The sequence below is a fragment of the Penicillium malachiteum genome (genome assembly GCF_028827825.1).
Source record: "Penicillium malachiteum strain IBT 17515 chromosome Unknown utg000003l:1.0-4950554.0:1.0-4952489.0, whole genome shotgun sequence".
In the NCBI taxonomy this organism is placed as follows: Eukaryota; Fungi; Ascomycota; class Eurotiomycetes; order Eurotiales; family Aspergillaceae; genus Penicillium; species Penicillium malachiteum.
In genome coordinates, this window is record NW_026643096.1 from 3,191,170 (window position 1) to 3,208,351 (window position 17,182).

Genomic DNA, 17,182 nt, shown 5'->3' on the forward strand with positions numbered 1-17,182 from the left:
TCTTACCCTCTAGGGCTGCTCAAGTTGATCAAGATTCACCACGTCGATGTTGATTCTTTCTCGTGTTATTAGGTGGCCCACATGCAAGAATCACCAGGACACGTCCGCATGCCCGCGGCAACAAGACTTCCAATAGTGATCGTCCCTGGAAAAGGTGGGGTTTTACCCGAGGAGATCAGTTTCGGCTAGTCTCAGGGACAGTAACCGGATAATCTATAAAGCATCAAAGAGGTGAACATTTAAGAATAGTTGATCGAAACAGGCTTGATTTGGTATGCGACGAGATGCCATGCCTAGGTACACAATACAATATGAATGCTCTTCCTTGAAATCCCCGTACTCAATCTAGAGTAAAGATCAAGTCTTCTGATTCTGCATCAGAGAGGCATGGAACTGCAGAAACAAAAAGAAGTCGATAGGCGGATAAACTCAAAGGTAAGAGAGAAAAGTGGGTTCCACCTGGTTTTGGTGGCCCTCAAGCAAAAACGAGACTACTTAACCCACAGGGCTCCACGGCATCGGGACGAGAATCCGACTCTGCATCGACTGGATGAGGGGAACAGTCTTATGCACGGTCTCCGCCCAGCCTTCAACGCCCCATGACTGCTCACGGCGGATCTTACGCTCTTCCAGGTTGGCAAATTGCCACAGGTGGTGTACAGTGTTCAAGTCTCCAATCTGAACGAACCATGCGCCCACGCCTTCCATAACCTCTCGGCGAGCAGACAGGCCACGACGCCAGTGTGTCTCCCATTCAAGTAGGTTACCAGGGTGCAGGGTGTATGATCGAAGTTCGAAAAGCCCACCCAGACGGCGTGGAGGCGTGGTCGGCCAGAATGAGAACTCTTGCATAAGGGATGTCTTCTTGCTCTTGATCAAGCTCTTCAGCTTGCGATCGAACTCGCGGAATTCAGGATGAATAGAGATGTTGTGCAGAGAGGTGTGGTAGCCTTCGTAGCGTTGGTATTCCCAGATGTGAACTACAGAAGAATCGATGGTTAGCTTCTCTCAATATTGTCTCCACGGTAATGGAGGATAGAAAGGCTCCATAGGTTCAAGTTACCAAAAGTATCATTGTCGCCAACTTGTGTTCGCCAACTGCCCACTAGATTGACCTTGTTCTCTTCCGTACCCGCCATACGGGGGTACCACTGGCCCACGAGGTCGACATATTCATCGACTTTATCGGGCTTCACATCGTGAAAAACGACGGAGTGTACGTACTTGCCACGGGCAAGCACCTGCGAAAACGAGCGCTCAATATCCTTATCGAAGTGCTGGCCTTCTTTAGTACCGTAGATAAGCGAGGAAAGCGGACCACGCTTGTTCACGTTCTCCTGGGCTTGTTCATCTCCTAAATAGCGGTGCATGGCGAGTGAGCCCAATGCCTTATGGTCTAGAGCTTCAGCGGCATCATAGGCCGGACGAATTCGATCCAAAGTACTCGCATTGCTCACATGCGGAGCAGTGGGAGCAGACTCACGGGTAGAAGGGGACGAGGCAGAAACATTGACAGACTGACTCTCTTGCTGCTCTTTTCTCTTGCGAGCCTCTTCGAGGTTCTCGCGAAACTCTTTCTGTCTCCGGTTGAACTCCTCGGCGGAGCTAGATGTCACATCTCTGATGGAGGGGGAACGAGAGAACACGGCGGAGGAGGAGAAGGGCCGCACCAGCGATGAAGCTGGGCGGAGAAATCGCGGACCCAACATTATGTTCACTCCGAGGTATCGTGTATTTGGTGGTGGGAGGGTTTTTTTGAAAACAGTACAATGTGCCCAAGGGGTGGAGGTTGAGTGTGGTTGAAAGCGGAAATGGGGTGGCAAGAAACAAGGGAGGTAGATAGAGAAGATAAAGTCACTCGAGTGACCGGGGGAAGAGGAGTGATAGAACAAGGGTAATTGGGGAAGGAAAGAGGGGATAAGGAGATGGAGATGGAGGAAAGGGGAATCCTGCAGAAAGATCTTCCCTGTAGGAGAGAGAGAGAGAGAGAGTACAGAAAGCAGACACAGAACCCGGGGAAAGAGGAAAGACCTCGGAAGACCAGTAAGATGAGTAACTGCAGTGTTTCAACTGCAGGATTGAGCCAGTCGAATGCGTAATTTACCCACAGTTATTTCAATATTTCAGGAGTAGAATTCATCCGACCTTTCCAGCTGATTGGATTGGATGTGGATGAGAGAGCTGGGGATGTGCGGGGAAAGGTGCAGCTCCAGTTTTACTAGGCTCCACTGGGGTAATGATGACATGATGTATCACGATAAGTGACTACAGTAATATGGAAACATTGAATAATAGGAATTATATTATGTGATTAATATATCCCAAAATGATATCTAAGACTAAGTTGATAATCAATACGGTGTAAATGCAGTATCTAGGAGTGGTGAAATATCCCTTTGATCGCGGATGATCGCCACCCATCAATGGCCATGACGAAGGACTCCACATTCTTTGCGTCGATGTAAACACAGATAAACACAGCCCCTATCTCATAAAAAATAACCAGAATATCGAGTCATCAATTTTAGATTGAAAGAATTGGATCGTATCGCAGTACGGAGTGCAGAGCACATAAGATGGGCCTAAATTCTTACTTAAACGGGGCACAGATCATATGTGGCTTGACTCTGGATATGCCACACTTGAGTCTTTAAGAATCTAGACCATTTCCAAGATTCCTATGTCAACATTTGAAGCGGTCTGCAATTTGCTAGTTTTAGCGAACATTCAATATTATTATCTTACTACTGTATTCTTATTCTACTAGATCAACCTTGGAACCTATACAGAAGATGACGTAATTATTGACTGACCGATTTGGAAATCATGTGACTGGAATTGGGATCAACTAATTCGATTGGTTCAATAGGATCCACTTTAATATTCGCCAGTTGGTATTCTCTTATCAAGCCCTGGAGTACATGCAGTGTGTGAAAGAAAGTCATTGTGATACAATTACAAGTCAATTATATCTAATAGTATTTAGTACCACTTAGAAGCTTTCATTTTGAATTGAGAAGATAGATTGCTAGCCCTCTTAGAAGTCCTACTATTAGTACGGAGTACATAACTGGGCCCTGGGCTTCGGCTTATACCTATCATGCATAGTAATTCTGCCAAGCTTGCCGTTTATTTACCAAGGTTGTTTGTAGTTATAATATTATAACTGCTACACAATGAACGCAGCATAAACAAAGTGAATTTTAAAGAACAAACATCAAGTTGAAGTCATTTGCATGTCCTATCTCTTGATTATACTGCCTTCACCAGTTGGCGGTCAGGCGGGGAGCTCAGAAGGCGGAGCTCAGCTCTCACTTGCACTTACCATCTCAAGCTCCTCCATACTACTACGCCCCGCGCGACAAGACCGCGACGATACGACCTTCATTTTCTCTGCTCCTCTTTAACCACTTCCCATTAAAAGCGCACTTTTAAAAACACCCAACATGTCTGACGACGATTTCATGCAAGATTCTGCCGACGAGGAGTATGTGCCCCCTCTGCCCTCTCACGACTTGAACTGACACTCTGAACCACAGCTATGACTTTGACTATGAAGGCTCTGGCGATGACGAACAAGCCGGCGATATCGGCATTGAGAATAAATACTACAATGCCAAACAGATCAAAGGCGAGAACCCAGAAGAAGCAGTCGATGAGTTCTTAGGCATACCAGCGTTGGAGATGGATAAAAGCGACTGGTTCGCACTGCCCCCAAAGTCCGCGCAAATAGCATACTTACAACTACCAGGGGTTTCAAAGGATTGAAGCAAGCCATTAAGCTAGAATTCAAGCTCGGAAGATACAACGATGTACGCGCTTTTCATGGACCAAAATATTAATCTGAGCTAACCTCTGTGCTTTCCAGGCCGTTGAGCACTTTCGAGAACTCCTTACCTACACGAAGTCCGCCGTAACCCGCAATTACTCCGACAAGTCCATCAATAATATGCTCGATTACATCGAAAAGGGATCCGACGATTCCCAGGCATACCAATGCATGGAAGAATTCTATTCTCTGACCCTCCAATCATTCCAAAACACCAATAACGAGCGACTATGGCTGAAGACGAACATTAAACTGGCTAAATTATGGCTCGATCGAAAGGAGTACACCCTGCTCACCAAGAAGATGCGCGAACTTCACCGATCATGCCGGAAGGAGGACGGATCCGACGACCCCAGCAAGGGCACCTACCTACTCGAGCTCTACGCCTTGGAGATCCAGATGTACGCCGAAACGAAGAATAACAAACGCCTCAAGGCGCTCTACCAGCAGGCTCTGCGAGTGCGCTCTGCGGTGCCCCATCCGAGGATTATGGGAATCATTCGAGAGTGCGGTGGAAAGATGCACATGAGCGAGGAGAACTGGGAGGAGGCACAAAGTGACTTCTTTGAGTCATTCCGAAACTACGATGAGGCGGGCTCGATGCAACGGATCCAAGTTCTCAAGTACCTCGTCTTAACAACCATGCTCATGAAGTCCGACATCAACCCATTCGATTCTCAAGAGACTAAGCCATACAAGAACGACCCGCGCATCTCAGCCATGACCGACTTGGTAGACGCCTACCAGCGAGATGATATCCACGTTTACCAGAGTGTCCTCCTCAAGAACCCCGACATGCTGGATGACTCTTTCATCGCTGAGAACATCGATGAGGTCAGCCGCAACATGCGCACCAAGGCTGTGCTTAAGCTGATCGCCCCATACACTCGATTCTCCCTCCAGTTCATCTCCAAGCAAATCAAGATATCTATTTCCGACGTCTCCGACATTCTGGACTTTTTGATTCTCGATAAGAAACTGAATGCTCACGTCGATCATGAATCTGGAACTGTCTTGGTCCTTAGCTGCAACGATGGGGAAAGATTGCGCGCCTTACAGGAGTGGAGCTCATCATTGCATAGCCTTTGGTCCACTACTCTCCAAGGTGACGGTTATCGGTTGGATGACGGAAACCAAGTAGCAGGCTCAATTTTCACCCAAGGTTTTGGTGACGAGGCGTCACATGTGAGCCAGCGTTTGAACCAACGAGTCTCGCGGGTTTTGCGAGGCAAAGGGTTCGGGGGGCAAATTGACCGGAGCTGCGTAATGGGGAAGGCTGTGCCAACGCAAAGCCGTTATCTAAGTGGTCTTTTTCCCCTCTCGTTTCCTTTTCTCCCTCCCTAGTAACTTTTTTTTTCTGTTTCTTTCTCTTTGTTTCTTTTTTTAATCTTTACCCGGTCCTGCAATTGCGTGTGCAGGTAACTGCGGCCATTCCGTCCTCTGTTGCTTTTGGCGGTTGAGCCGCGAACAAAGAAATGACACCAGGATCAACGGGAGCTAAGGGCCGGGAAACGTTGTCCGTTGTCCACGTGGTGACGGATGACAAGTCGAAACAATTCTCACACCGATTCTTTGTTGCCTGCGAGTCTGCGACTGGTATTAGGCTAGTCTTAGGCCCACTTGATCCGGGTCCTGACAGTTAAGCGGTCTAGTCTGATTCTCTAATCCTGAGCGGGCCAAGTTATTTTTTCCCCTCTTTGCTTGTTTATTTGATTTCCTTTTTGCCTAGAGATCAAGTGAAAAGGCCCTACGCCCCGCAATTTAGAGTTGCTGTGACATAAGACGCTAAAATATGATGATAAGATGAATTCTACCACGTTTTACCGGAGTTTTAGAATAGCATAAGCATGAGTAGTGTTCACCTAATCTCACATAGATGTATAAAAATACCTCGGTCCAATTGCCCAATTGAATTATACTAAAACATTGAACAGACTAAAACTCGGTGGCGTGATATTAACTACCCCTCTCCACGTCTCCGACTCTCCGTTAGTGCTATAGACCAGGAACTGAACTAAGGGGGGAGTGGAGCATGGCGGTCTACTAGTACTCCTTACCCCGGTACATGGGTCCAAACAAACTGATTCGAGTGCCGTCTCCAGTCTACTGGGACACTATGTCGCTGGGACATCTACCGCGTGTAGCGAGGTTATATTGCGAACCCTGGTCAGTTGGGGGATATAATAGCTAGCATTATTATATGATAATATCCGCGCATCTGAGACGTGGTTTTGGTTGGTCAATGGGTGCCGCTGGTGCTGGCTTACTGACTCATGTTTACATTTCGGTGATTTGTGCGTCTCAGAAAGGGATTTGTCCGAACCTGTGTGAGAAGTAGGGATTAATATTATCCACATGATATGATATTAGTATTCCACCCCGGGTGCTTGCCCAGGTGTGTCCAGGGGTATGAAGAGGGTGATGGTGTCGTCGAGCATGTGAATGTCCCGGGCGATTAACAGATGTAGGGAAAATAAAATGTAAATACTAATAACTCGAAATTCTAAATACTATCACTCGCTAAGCGATGTCAGACCTCGTATCTCCTTATCTTTGAGTTCGTGGTGCCTAGATACTCGATCTACTTGCAGCAGGTACGGGGAGTACATACTTCTGGATTCTTAAAATGATGTCCCGATCAAATGATACTCCATAGTAATTCCAAATAGATAGAAATAAAAAATAAACAAGATATTGAGAGACAATCGCAAAATCCAAGTTCGAATCACACGCACTGACAACTAATCAATACCCATGCTCATAGCGTGATCAAAGACCCCGGTGAGAAAAGGTGAGAAACGAGAAACAGCCTGGACCGCACCTGGGTATGCGGCTGGCCCTAGCTCCCAGTGACGTAAAAAGAAATCCAGTCCACTGCATCTCGCACGTCCCCAGCTTACGATCGTCGAATGAAAACCCCAGCTCCAGGATATGTATGAATGAATGATATCCTAGCGCCGAGTCGGGTGATGGGAAAAAAGAAGAAAAAAAAGCCTCGATCAGACCAGACCATTTTCGATCAAGTCAAAGATTACTAGTATTGAATAAGTATCCGTATGGTGATCTGGAACTGTCTAGAAAGTTCAAGCTGAAAACCAATATTATGTGTCACTATGAATGTGCCCAGGTGATGATAAGAGGTCTAAGCGAGGGGCCAAAGTCTTTAATTCAAGATGAACTAGTATCTCAGCCCTGGGAGATATCCCTGAAACTTGAAGTATTGTTTGAGTAGTATATGTAGTATTTTCCGTACTTTATAAAGTACTAGAGAAAGTACGAACTATTTCTTCTACTCCATATTACTGTACTTTGAAAATGAGAGAATCTCACGCCGCATCGCGGACCAAACTGCCGGTGCATGGGGCCTTGAATATCCGCGAATCAAAGGAGACACCATCACGACGGAATCACGATCAAACAAAAGTAGTCTTGGAAACCCCGCTTTTGAACGGAAAAAGGGTTTATCTTATACGAGTATTAGCACTATATTCAGTATATTCAGTAGTACTATGTCTAAGTAGAAATGATCATGGTTAATATAGGTAGTTAGTTAGTTGCTAGTAGTAGTTGGTATAATTAGTATGTAGTTTGGTCTGTTCTAGTGTTTCAATGTTAGGGAGTGGGGGTCTCGCGCGCGCTTGGAGTCGAGTTTTATGTTGATCGCTTCAACTTGAATTCCGTATTTATTTTATTCTATTTTATTCTATTTTATTCTATTTTATTCTATTTTATTCTATTTTATTCTATTTTATTCTATTTTATTCTATTTTATTCTATTTTATTCTATTTTATTCTAGGTTTATAATAATCAAGTTTGCTGTTCAATTCAAGTTTATCTATGCTTAGAGTAGAAGACCTCGTGGTAGTACTAGAACCTTGGAAATGTCCAATGTTTTATCCCATTTATCTATATAGAATAATATGTGGATGCGTGTTTGATCTAGATGTATGCTGTGCTGGCATCGATCAGCATCTGCAGATATCGGGCACGGTGCACCGTTCCTTCATTACTTAGAGAGTTTCTGCCCCGTGGATTTTGTTTTTCTTTATGATCTTGATTTACCTGCAATTCAAATGTTTGACCTTACCATCTTCAAATATTCAAGTTGATCATTAACATTGAAAATCCCCTCGAATAACCTTGGAAATAAGTGATCCGTTTGGACCTCTCCCCCATTAATAATAATTGGTGCGGAACACCAACACAACACCACACCTCCACTTCCTTCTCCCCCTCTTTTTTTCTCGATTCCAGAACAATTTTGATTTCAAGGTCTGAGCTTTCCCCTCTCTTTTTTAGGTCTCTTTTTTAAGTTGATGCTGTTTTCTTTACCCCCCCTTATCCGAGATCAGGTGATGGTCTACGGAGAACACATCCGCTCATCATCTTCCTCTTAACCCCTACCCATAAAGTGGAGCCCTGTGGTGGTTCCTTTTGAGGGGAACACCGTTGAAGAAAAAAAAAACATCCCTGACATCATTCACAGATTGCGGGTTTCATTTAGCTCTTGCTTTTTCATAGCCTTGATTCTGGGCTTTTCATCACATTTCTCTTACATTCTTGTGAGTGTGTCCGAGTCCAATCACCTCCAGTCATCTCGGGAAGAGACTTGGTTTTGAAGCACACTGCCCACCATCTTCATTTAGAGGAAGCCCAAATAGGCAACTCCGAGTTTCATGGTGGTGTGCAAGACATGGGACTTGAGGATTTTTTTTACACTTTTCTTTTATTGCCTCTCAACTCAACCTGTGATTCTCCATGCATATTTGAACCTGACTAAAAGTGATAACTTTTAGTTCACCCAAACTCCCGGGCCTTGGGTGTCTGTTCTGTCACACAAGGACGGCATTCTTGTTCACACGGTTTCCATACTTCGCCCAATCGGGAAATCTTCAGGGAGATGACATCTGGAGTTTAGGTCCGTGAGCTATAGCTTCTTCCCTGAGTTTTTTATTTTATTTTTAATTCTTTACCCCTCTTCATTGAGAATGCTACTCTATTTATTCAGATCATCCTCTCCTAACTTATCAATAGATGTCTATAAAGTCGAAAATCTCAATTCACCTTTAAAATACTTGAGGAATACCCTCCAAGTTCTTTTCAAATCTACCACCTCCCCTTATCTCACCGTATGCGATGTCCTTATCAAAACTTCCCTGGAATCATTTCGGTCCTCACCATCCCTTCCCCGATAAACAGAAATTCACTAGTTTCTACAGGGACTCGCTAGTTGCGCCTGCGCTACTACCCCCATTGAGCCTTTCCCTTCCCGCGGTTTTCACCCCGGTTTCCACCATGAGTAACTCTACCAATATGAATGCTCTCTCGCCGGATGAGATGGAGCGCTTCCAGAAGCTGTCCAATAACTATGAGCCCGAGATCCAGGTAAGAGATGTGGTTACCGGAAATCATGCAGCACGAAGCATCTGGCTAAGTAGATCTATAGGGTCCATTGGTTTCCCCCAAACAATCCAGTCATGGAATTGCCATGGAATATGCCGATGCGGATCCTACTTTTATCACGAAGACGAATGTAAGTGACCCTATCTTTATTTCTATATCACCGGGATCTCATACTGATCCATGACAGGCTCTTGCGATCACCCACCCCATGACTCGGATTATGAAGGGAGATGGGAATTGTGGATGGAGAGGTAGGTCGTCCAACACAACCATTGTATATTCTAATCTAACCATGCAGCCGTCGCATTTGGTTATTTCGAGACCCTATTCAATTTGCGAGATACCGTTCGTGTAGAGCGGGAACTTCGACGATTCCAGTCTCTCAACAGTCTTTTGGATCGGGTCGGACAGCAGCAAGAATTGTACGAGATCTTTGTCGATGCGACAGAAGAGCTCTTCGCGCAAACATTGACAGCCATTCATAATGGTGAGCACGATGAAACTTATCTGGTCAATGCATTCAACGTGGAATACAGCTCGACGGCTGTCATTACTCACTTCCGGGTATGTTTACTTTTTATGCTATTTAATTCTTTGTGAATCTTGGAATTTTTGTATGCTGACTTAACCCAGCTTTTGACGAGTGCATGGATGAAACTGAATCCACACAGATATCAGGCCTTCCTGTCTTTGCCAATAGACCAATACTGCAGTTCACGAATAGAGCCTGTCAGGACCGAGATTGATGAAGTGGGACTGCAGGCTTTAGTCAGCGGTGTGATCGAAGATGCTGGGCTTGGAGTCGAGATTCTCTACCTCGACAGAAGCGAGGGAGATAGTGTGACACCTCACCAGTTATCTCAAAATTGCCCTAGTGGGGCAACCATCCACCTGCTGTATCGACCGTGAGTCTTTCATCGTCATATTCAAACTTACTTCAAATACTGACTTCACAGTGGCCATTATGACCTTCTCTACCAACCCGAACCCCCTCCGATAAACATGAGCCCCATCGTTAACTACCAGTACGGAATGACTTCTAACTATACCCCCTGGGATCAAGGCACTCTCTCCTTCGACGTGCACCCACACTTGATGTCCATTCCAAACCTCATGGCGGACACCACATTTGGCGGAATGGGTGCTCCAATGTCCCCAATTTCTTCGGTCTCTCCGGCTCCAACTAGTCCATTCCGAGTCTCTCCCACACAGGACCTGTACCAGTCCCCCATGCAGAGTCATGCAGCGGTACCATCCATGCCTCCTGTCTCTTCGCCTCCACCTGTTATTCCGTCTGCGGCGCCACCGCCTATGACTTCCTTGCCGAGTCGGTCATCTGATGGGCCGCAGATCCGGCTGAATCCGTTAGTCATGAAGCCTAATTTGAGTCACTCGCTTCCAGTGACTACGCCTTTCAAGAAGTGAGTTGAGTTTGTCCTTGTTATCCAATCGGGTCACTGACTGGCCATAGTTCACCGTACAATCAAGCGCATTTTCAAAATTCGGATTTTGAACCCATTCATTGGGAACCGAGCGACTCGCGACGATGAATTGAATCGAAAAGACTACGGAGCAGAGGTTATGAGAAAGAAAAGATCAAGAAAAAGAAACCCAGAAAAAAAACCTTCCACGAATCTTGAACTAGTCCCCAAATTAACCCTCCATGATGTGTCCACGAAAGGACTTAGCGCACTATCTTTCTACCAACACTGCTATCCCTGTCAAGTACCTTCTATTCTATTTTACCTTCATTTCTGATAACGACACAAAGGCTACACAGCCTCGATGTTTACTTTCCAGTTAATATCTCATTGATTGTCTTTTAGCGTGGTGCAAGTGCGTCGCATGGTTTGAGCATCCCCGTTCAAGTTCTTCTTCAGGTCCCATATCCAGATTGCTATGGTCCTTATTCATTTCTTAGGATATCATATCTCTCTCTTTTTCTTTTCTTTCCTTTGGATTCTAGCATCGGATACATCCTTTTGTGTCCATTAATAGTTCTAAGGCTACTATTCAATCGAATATCTTTCTTATTTCCAATGAAGACAGTCCACGTCCAGTTATACTATAGTATTTGTCCATCAAATATCAACACAGTATTAGATAATAATCGGAACTACTTACAAGCGAAAAGGATGGACGTGTAAAAATCCCGACAAAAATTCAAATAACCTCCACTGCGCCTTGTGTTCAAGGGTTAATTCCGAGTTAACTCCTCATCCTTCGCTTCTAAGATAGCATCGACCATCTCGTCAATCCCTCTCTCCGACACCTCTTCATTCAGATATCCCGCCTTAACCATCCTCGCCAATGCATCCCCAACCCAATTTTGACTATTCCAATCCGTGTCTCCATCCCCATTTAGTATCCTTGTTTGAGAGATTGTGTCGCGGATCGAGGAACTTGGTATTGAGGAGGGAATTTTTGAGACGGTGATTATTCGTGCTAGGTCTAAGTCAATAATTAGGATACGTCTTCTCAGTTTCAAGGTATATGCAGTATAGCATAGATCTGCACACTGGCATGTCTATACATGTCTTGATGTAACTTGAACTTACTGGCTGATGTAGGAACTCCCAGATTTAGACGCTCTGAGAAAGTGAAGAATCCAGGGGATCCTACTACCTCCATTACTGAGGATCTCACCGGGACATTCGTGGTATTCGCGTGGGAATCGTGCATGTTCCCCGTGGGCTCAAGTTCACGTTTGGACTGGTCTGTAGCTGTAGGCGTTGCTGCCAGTGTGTCTGTCCCCACCGTACCATCTTTCATATATCCTCTCTTCCTTATCTGCGCAATATCATCTGTATTGGAATCCCTCCCCTTCTCCCCCTCCTGCTCGAATTCAAAATAAAGCGCCGTATGTCTATACCGAGCGTAATCAAGCGGGGAAGCGACGAAGACGAGTATGGAGAGGGTGGTGGGCATTGGAGTTTGAGGGTAGGGTCAATGGGCCCTGACATAGATGGGATATGAGGTAGAGGGATGCAGGTGCATGGATTCTGCTGGGTTATTTGCAGATCATTGTGTTTTAGGATATCATTTCCTCCACTTGGACCAGTGAGCTTTAGGTATTCGGGATGACGTAGGGGTTCACGAGGTTTTCTTCCGAGGTTATCGTAGTATTATTATTATTATGTAGTATTAGTATTAGGTACTTGATTTGAATATTATATTCGTGATAGCTGGTATCTTGTAGGGCTTATTTGGGAAGTTCTGTGGTCTTAAGTTGAGTATAGCTAGCTGTTCTTATTATGAACTATTCCAGCCCTGGAGGTTGAGATGTGCCTGTACAGGGTCTTGTCAATTCAATGTTCGATACAACTGAATTCAAATGATTGTGACACTTTGAAGGGCATTGAATGGGTCATCTAAATGACCAGGTGTCTTATTTGATTCAGATTTCTCTGGTCGTCTTCTTTATATTAAATAGTAATTCAACTTGGGTGAGTGGCTGGTGAGCAACCAATGAATTCATCCGATATTGATGATTATGCCCCCGAGTAATTAAGCTTAAATAAGATAAATCCGCCAGGAATGCCAGTGAGATGATATATTGGAATGGATATCCCTTGTTAACATAACGTAATATTCATAATGTCATATGCAAGGATATCTAGAAGTACAAATATCAACACTGCGATCTATTAATTCCTATGACGCCATCCCCGCATACCCACCGCCTCCACCAAATTAACATCCTTCACCACATCTTAGTACCTAGGATCATCCTCAAACCCCAGATCCCAATATCAACATGCCATCCCACCTCCCCCTCTTCGGTGGCGCCAGGTAATAAACCAACCATCCAACCCAATTCAGTAACTAACAAAATCCCCAGAGCCTGGTCCCAAGACGACTGGACCTCCTCCGACGACCGTGTCCGCGGCGGTTCCTCCCACTCAACCCTGACCTGCTCCGCCTCCTCCCTAACTGCAACCTTCCACGGTGAACTGGACATCCAAACCCTCGGTGGTGCAGGCTTTGCCTCGCAACGCACAACAGGCACAGACCGTGTCTGGGATTTATCCGCGTACGACGGATTGGAGGTTATTCTCGGGCCCTCCGATGGGAAGGTCTATACTCTTACGCTTAAGGATGAGATCTTGCCGCGTAGACCAGATGGGAGGGAGCAGAGCTCTGTGAGCTGGGAATATGATTTCAAGGGGGAGGGGGTGCGGAACTCCATTTTTGTTAAGTGGAGTGATTTCCGGGCGACGTATCGTGGGAGGGATAAGAAGGATGCGGAACCTTTGGATTTGAGGAATGTTAAGAGGTTTGGTATTATGGTTCGGAGGTGGGATTATATTTCTGGGTTTGGATTGTGGGTTTTGGCTAACTTTTTTTAGTTTCTTTGGAGACCAGGAGGGTTCGTTTGAGTTGGGGGTTATTTCTATTGCTGCGTTGCGTATGGGGCGCTATAGGGATAACCCTCAAGAAGATGAGGAGGAGTTTGATGAGAAGGAGGATTGGAGTCGCAGACGATCTGGGTGGTTTTCGTGGTTGACTTCGTGTCTTGGATGCCGATCATGATCAACCTGGAATATGAAAACTATACATGCAGAGAAGGGTTGTAAAAGTTCATTATCACATTAGGCTACGAGCTTATATTTTTCGGGTCCGTTGGCTTCAATTTGCTTGAAATTGTCTTTATGCATTCCATTTGCGTGCTAAGTTCAACTAGTACTACATAACTCAGTATGATCCAATATGAATGCATGAATCAATCGCTAATTACTAGGATACATCCATTCTGACTGCCTATACATCAAGACTATTGCTCCTGTCCGGGAAAAGTCACCCATTCTGAAAAGTCCATGCCCGCCGGACTAGGCATCGGTTGATCCGTCGAAAAGAAACTACCAGGAAACCCTGTTTCACTAAACAGCTGTTCGGGGAATGGCATAAAGCCCTGTGGGGGCTGTTGGAAGGATTGCTGCTGGAGGGTGTGCTGGTTTCCCCCTGGTAGCCCGGACATCACACCTGTTGGGGTGCCCAAGAGGCGGTGGATGACTTCGGAGCACCGTGCAGCGAAACGGGTGTTCGCGAAGGATGGGTGGCCGAGAAGGGCCTTGGTGGTTTCGATATCTCGAAGCCAGCTTTGCGCTTCTGGGTTTGAGGAGTCGGTCATGAGGAAGACGATCGGGATTAGACCGGCTTGGAAGAGGAAGTAACTGTAAGATGTTAGGGGGTATTCTTTGTCTTCTTGAAGGCCGAAGTTACTTACAGCATATACCATGCACCGATTCTCGTGCAGACATAGTTGTCCATGTACTCCGAGATAGAAGCGATTGTCAATCGTGCGTTTTGTAAACAACGCACCCGGCATTCTGTCTCGTATGGATCTTCGATCCCCGCATCTGAACTAACGGATGACCCATCTGAGCTTCCACTTTGTGGTGCCCAGCGTCGTGCTGCCCAGCGGAGAAGAATCGGGCGGTAAATCAAAATGATAAGATTCCAGTTTCGCCATAATAAACGGTTTCGCACAAGAGCGAGGTTGTCTGGGTCGGGTTGAGTTGGGTGCACAGCAAGTGGCTGGAGAGGATAATGCAGGTAAGAAGGTAGGCCAGTATACCATTCTTCCATTGGTTTCTGCAGGTTCAGTGTTTCTTCTGGGGTGACAGTAGGACTCGAAATCAGGCGCTGGTAAACACTGTTCGTGAGAAGATGGAAGCGGGCCTGTGCAATCAGGCCGGAGTAGAGCGTTGGTCCTGGAGATTCAGAGGGAAGTGTTGTTGTAGCTGGGGTCAAGGCCTGTAGGAATTGCATTAGCATCGAGACTACTCATATTGGTCCATTGATTTCCACTTACATCATCATGAATGTTGAGGACCTGCTTCGCATCCATGACACACTCTTCTGGAAGCAAGATGGGTCGACCAAAGGTTTTGGCAGCACCACTGTCGAAGATGAAAACACCCCACCACAATCTTCGGCGGATCTCACGCTGGAGTAAACTGATCTTCCAGCCGGGGAACTCTTTGTGGAGTCCCAAACTCATGGCCATTCGAACGGCCAGACCAAGATAATTCCAGCCTGTGTTGGGCTTATTTCGCTTCTGAGCATAATTACTCAGTAATAACAGGGATTGGACTAGTGTTAGGTTTCCAGTCTCAAATACAGATGCTTGTTGTAGGCATGCTCTTGCTTCTTGGTAGAAAGTGACATCAAGATCTGAGCTGTCGTCACCAATACTCCATGCACCTAGGGCTAGAATGGTGTTGAGGAGAATTTGCCATGCGGTACCATGGGGACGCAGAGATGGCTCATTGAATTGAGCCCGGAATGTAGGTTCGTGAACGAATGGATAGCTTGTGTGGTAGTTAAGGAAGTATGCATCGATGAATGCTTGCTCGATCAAGCCGGATGGTGCGCTCTCCAAGAGCTGTGCTTTGAGAGGAATTCCTCCGGAACTTGCTGAGCGGACTGGGATATTCAAATCAAAGCCATGGTCGAAGAGTGCTCGCAAGGGCACTACACTGGATGAGGCGCCTATAATTGAAATTAGAGATCGACGAATAGAATAGCTTATATGTGAATCACTAACCGAAGTAGCCAGCTCCTTCGGGTTTGATCGAGAGTGCTGCCATGCCATCTGTCAGATCACCCAGGGTGAGTTCTTTCTCTGCCCAGTCAAAGCCATCAGCTTGCAGGGGTAGAGCTTCAGGTGCCGGCTCTGCTCGTTCGGCTTCAGGCCTAGCTGGAGTTGAGTGCCTTGATGATGTATTAGACGAGGGAGCTTTGGGTGTATCTTGGTTCTGCAAAAGAGAGCGTAGAGTAGCATCCAGATCACCTCCTGGGAACAGCCTGCTCAAGGCTGTTTCAAATGCATGTAGCCGATCTTCAACATAAGTCAAGTGCCTGCATTAATCAGCGGTCTGTCCTGCATAACTCCGAACATCTGAATAGATCTTACTGTCGAGTCAAAGGACTTCTTGTAACCTTCGGACTGTACTTGCACTCCTTGTTAAGTTGGCTGCATTGTATGCAAACTGGCCGATCTTTTGAGCACTATGGTAAAGTAAGTTTGAGGTTCTTCCCATATTTTAGAAGCAAGCTTCCCATTGAGGTCACATACTCTTGACTTCCGAAGGCGACATTCATCGCACTAGATATATGTTAGTTTCAAGCCTATTTGCCAGAGTCATGATACATACAGCGAATGAATGGGAATCTCGAGTACTCCTATGAGCCATCTTATCGAGGCGAATCAGGTCGCGTATATTTAGTGTTCAATGCGCTCTGAACATGACACTCAACGGGAGTCATCTTGATAAAGAGTCAGCTCAGTTCTACCAAATCGACATGAGATGGTGACATCTGGAGATGCTATGCAGCATACGTGGGGTTGCGATGCTTGTATAACAAAGAGTACGGGAAGCCAAGCATCGGGCATATATGAGGTAGAAAGACGACAAGTGCATTTGCACGGGTCAGCAACTCACGATCGGCGCTAGAGCAATCATTGATCCACTTCGACCGAGCAGCTTTGCAATACGATGGATGAGATGTCGCATTCAATTCCCCTCGCAATGGTGGGGAAATGGTCATGTGATGCGCGCAAAAACTGCATTGGTGCCTGAGGCAGTCAAGTTCTCGTACTTTGTTCCTGCAGATCGGGCCATATGACAGTTGAGGTCTTGGGATACATTTACGTGTTGTTGAGGAAATTTCGGTCCTAGCTGACATGTTCCTTATCTTCTGCATTTTACTGGCTCAAGCTTCTTGAATGCTGATTTAATAGGAACTGATTGGTGGGAATAGTGCTAAGACCTCATTCGAACTATATATAGTCTGGGATCTTGCTGTGACCGTGACTCTACTAGTCCATACTACAATACTACATAGTAATAACCACTAATCTAGTAGTAGTAGCGAGTGTTTTAATCCGAATAAATAGTACTTTAGACTAAACCACTATATCAACTATTTTTAATACATTCAAA

At 45.8% G+C, this 17,182-nt stretch overlaps 6 protein-coding genes across 6 annotated transcripts; 3 read left to right on the top strand and 3 right to left on the bottom strand.

The window, feature by feature from the left end:
- Positions 1-495: 495 nt before the first annotated feature.
- Positions 496-1,709, bottom strand: N7483_007537 (NIPSNAP family protein; the record flags this gene model as incomplete). The annotated part of the gene is made up of 2 exons (XM_057090974.1): positions 496-980; positions 1,064-1,709. The coding sequence occupies 2 exons, from the start codon at positions 1,707-1,709 to the stop codon at positions 496-498; spliced, it is 1,131 nt and encodes a 376-aa protein (XP_056945715.1).
- Positions 1,710-3,446: 1,737 nt separating this feature from the next.
- On the top strand, positions 3,447-5,173 carry N7483_007538 (uncharacterized protein; the record flags this gene model as incomplete). Its single annotated transcript, XM_057090975.1, has 4 exons — positions 3,447-3,487; positions 3,540-3,701; positions 3,752-3,812; positions 3,869-5,173. The coding sequence occupies 4 exons, from the start codon at positions 3,447-3,449 to the stop codon at positions 5,171-5,173; spliced, it is 1,569 nt and encodes a 522-aa protein (XP_056945716.1).
- A 3,793-nt stretch (positions 5,174-8,966) lies between these two features.
- On the top strand, positions 8,967-10,783 carry N7483_007539 (OTU family ubiquitin thioesterase; the record flags this gene model as incomplete). Its single annotated transcript, XM_057090976.1, has 7 exons — positions 8,967-9,215; positions 9,277-9,363; positions 9,421-9,484; positions 9,532-9,797; positions 9,867-10,138; positions 10,190-10,654; positions 10,705-10,783. The coding sequence occupies 7 exons, from the start codon at positions 8,967-8,969 to the stop codon at positions 10,781-10,783; spliced, it is 1,482 nt and encodes a 493-aa protein (XP_056945717.1).
- A 647-nt stretch (positions 10,784-11,430) lies between these two features.
- On the bottom strand, positions 11,431-12,161 carry N7483_007540 (uncharacterized protein; the record flags this gene model as incomplete). The annotated part of the gene is made up of 2 exons (XM_057090977.1): positions 11,431-11,684; positions 11,792-12,161. 2 exons carry the CDS (start codon positions 12,159-12,161, stop codon positions 11,431-11,433), a joined length of 624 nt encoding a protein of 207 aa, XP_056945718.1.
- Positions 12,162-12,990: 829 nt separating this feature from the next.
- N7483_007541 (CIA30 family protein) lies at positions 12,991-13,766 on the top strand (the record flags this gene model as incomplete). The annotated part of the gene is made up of 3 exons (XM_057090978.1): positions 12,991-13,025; positions 13,075-13,530; positions 13,583-13,766. The coding sequence occupies 3 exons, from the start codon at positions 12,991-12,993 to the stop codon at positions 13,764-13,766; spliced, it is 675 nt and encodes a 224-aa protein (XP_056945719.1).
- Positions 13,767-14,007: 241 nt separating this feature from the next.
- Positions 14,008-16,432, bottom strand: N7483_007542 (putative C6 transcription factor (Gal4); the record flags this gene model as incomplete). Its single annotated transcript, XM_057090979.1, has 7 exons — positions 14,008-14,407; positions 14,461-14,990; positions 15,049-15,728; positions 15,784-16,097; positions 16,153-16,247; positions 16,315-16,344; positions 16,394-16,432. 7 exons carry the CDS (start codon positions 16,430-16,432, stop codon positions 14,008-14,010), a joined length of 2,088 nt encoding a protein of 695 aa, XP_056945720.1.
- Positions 16,433-17,182: the final 750 nt, after the last annotated feature.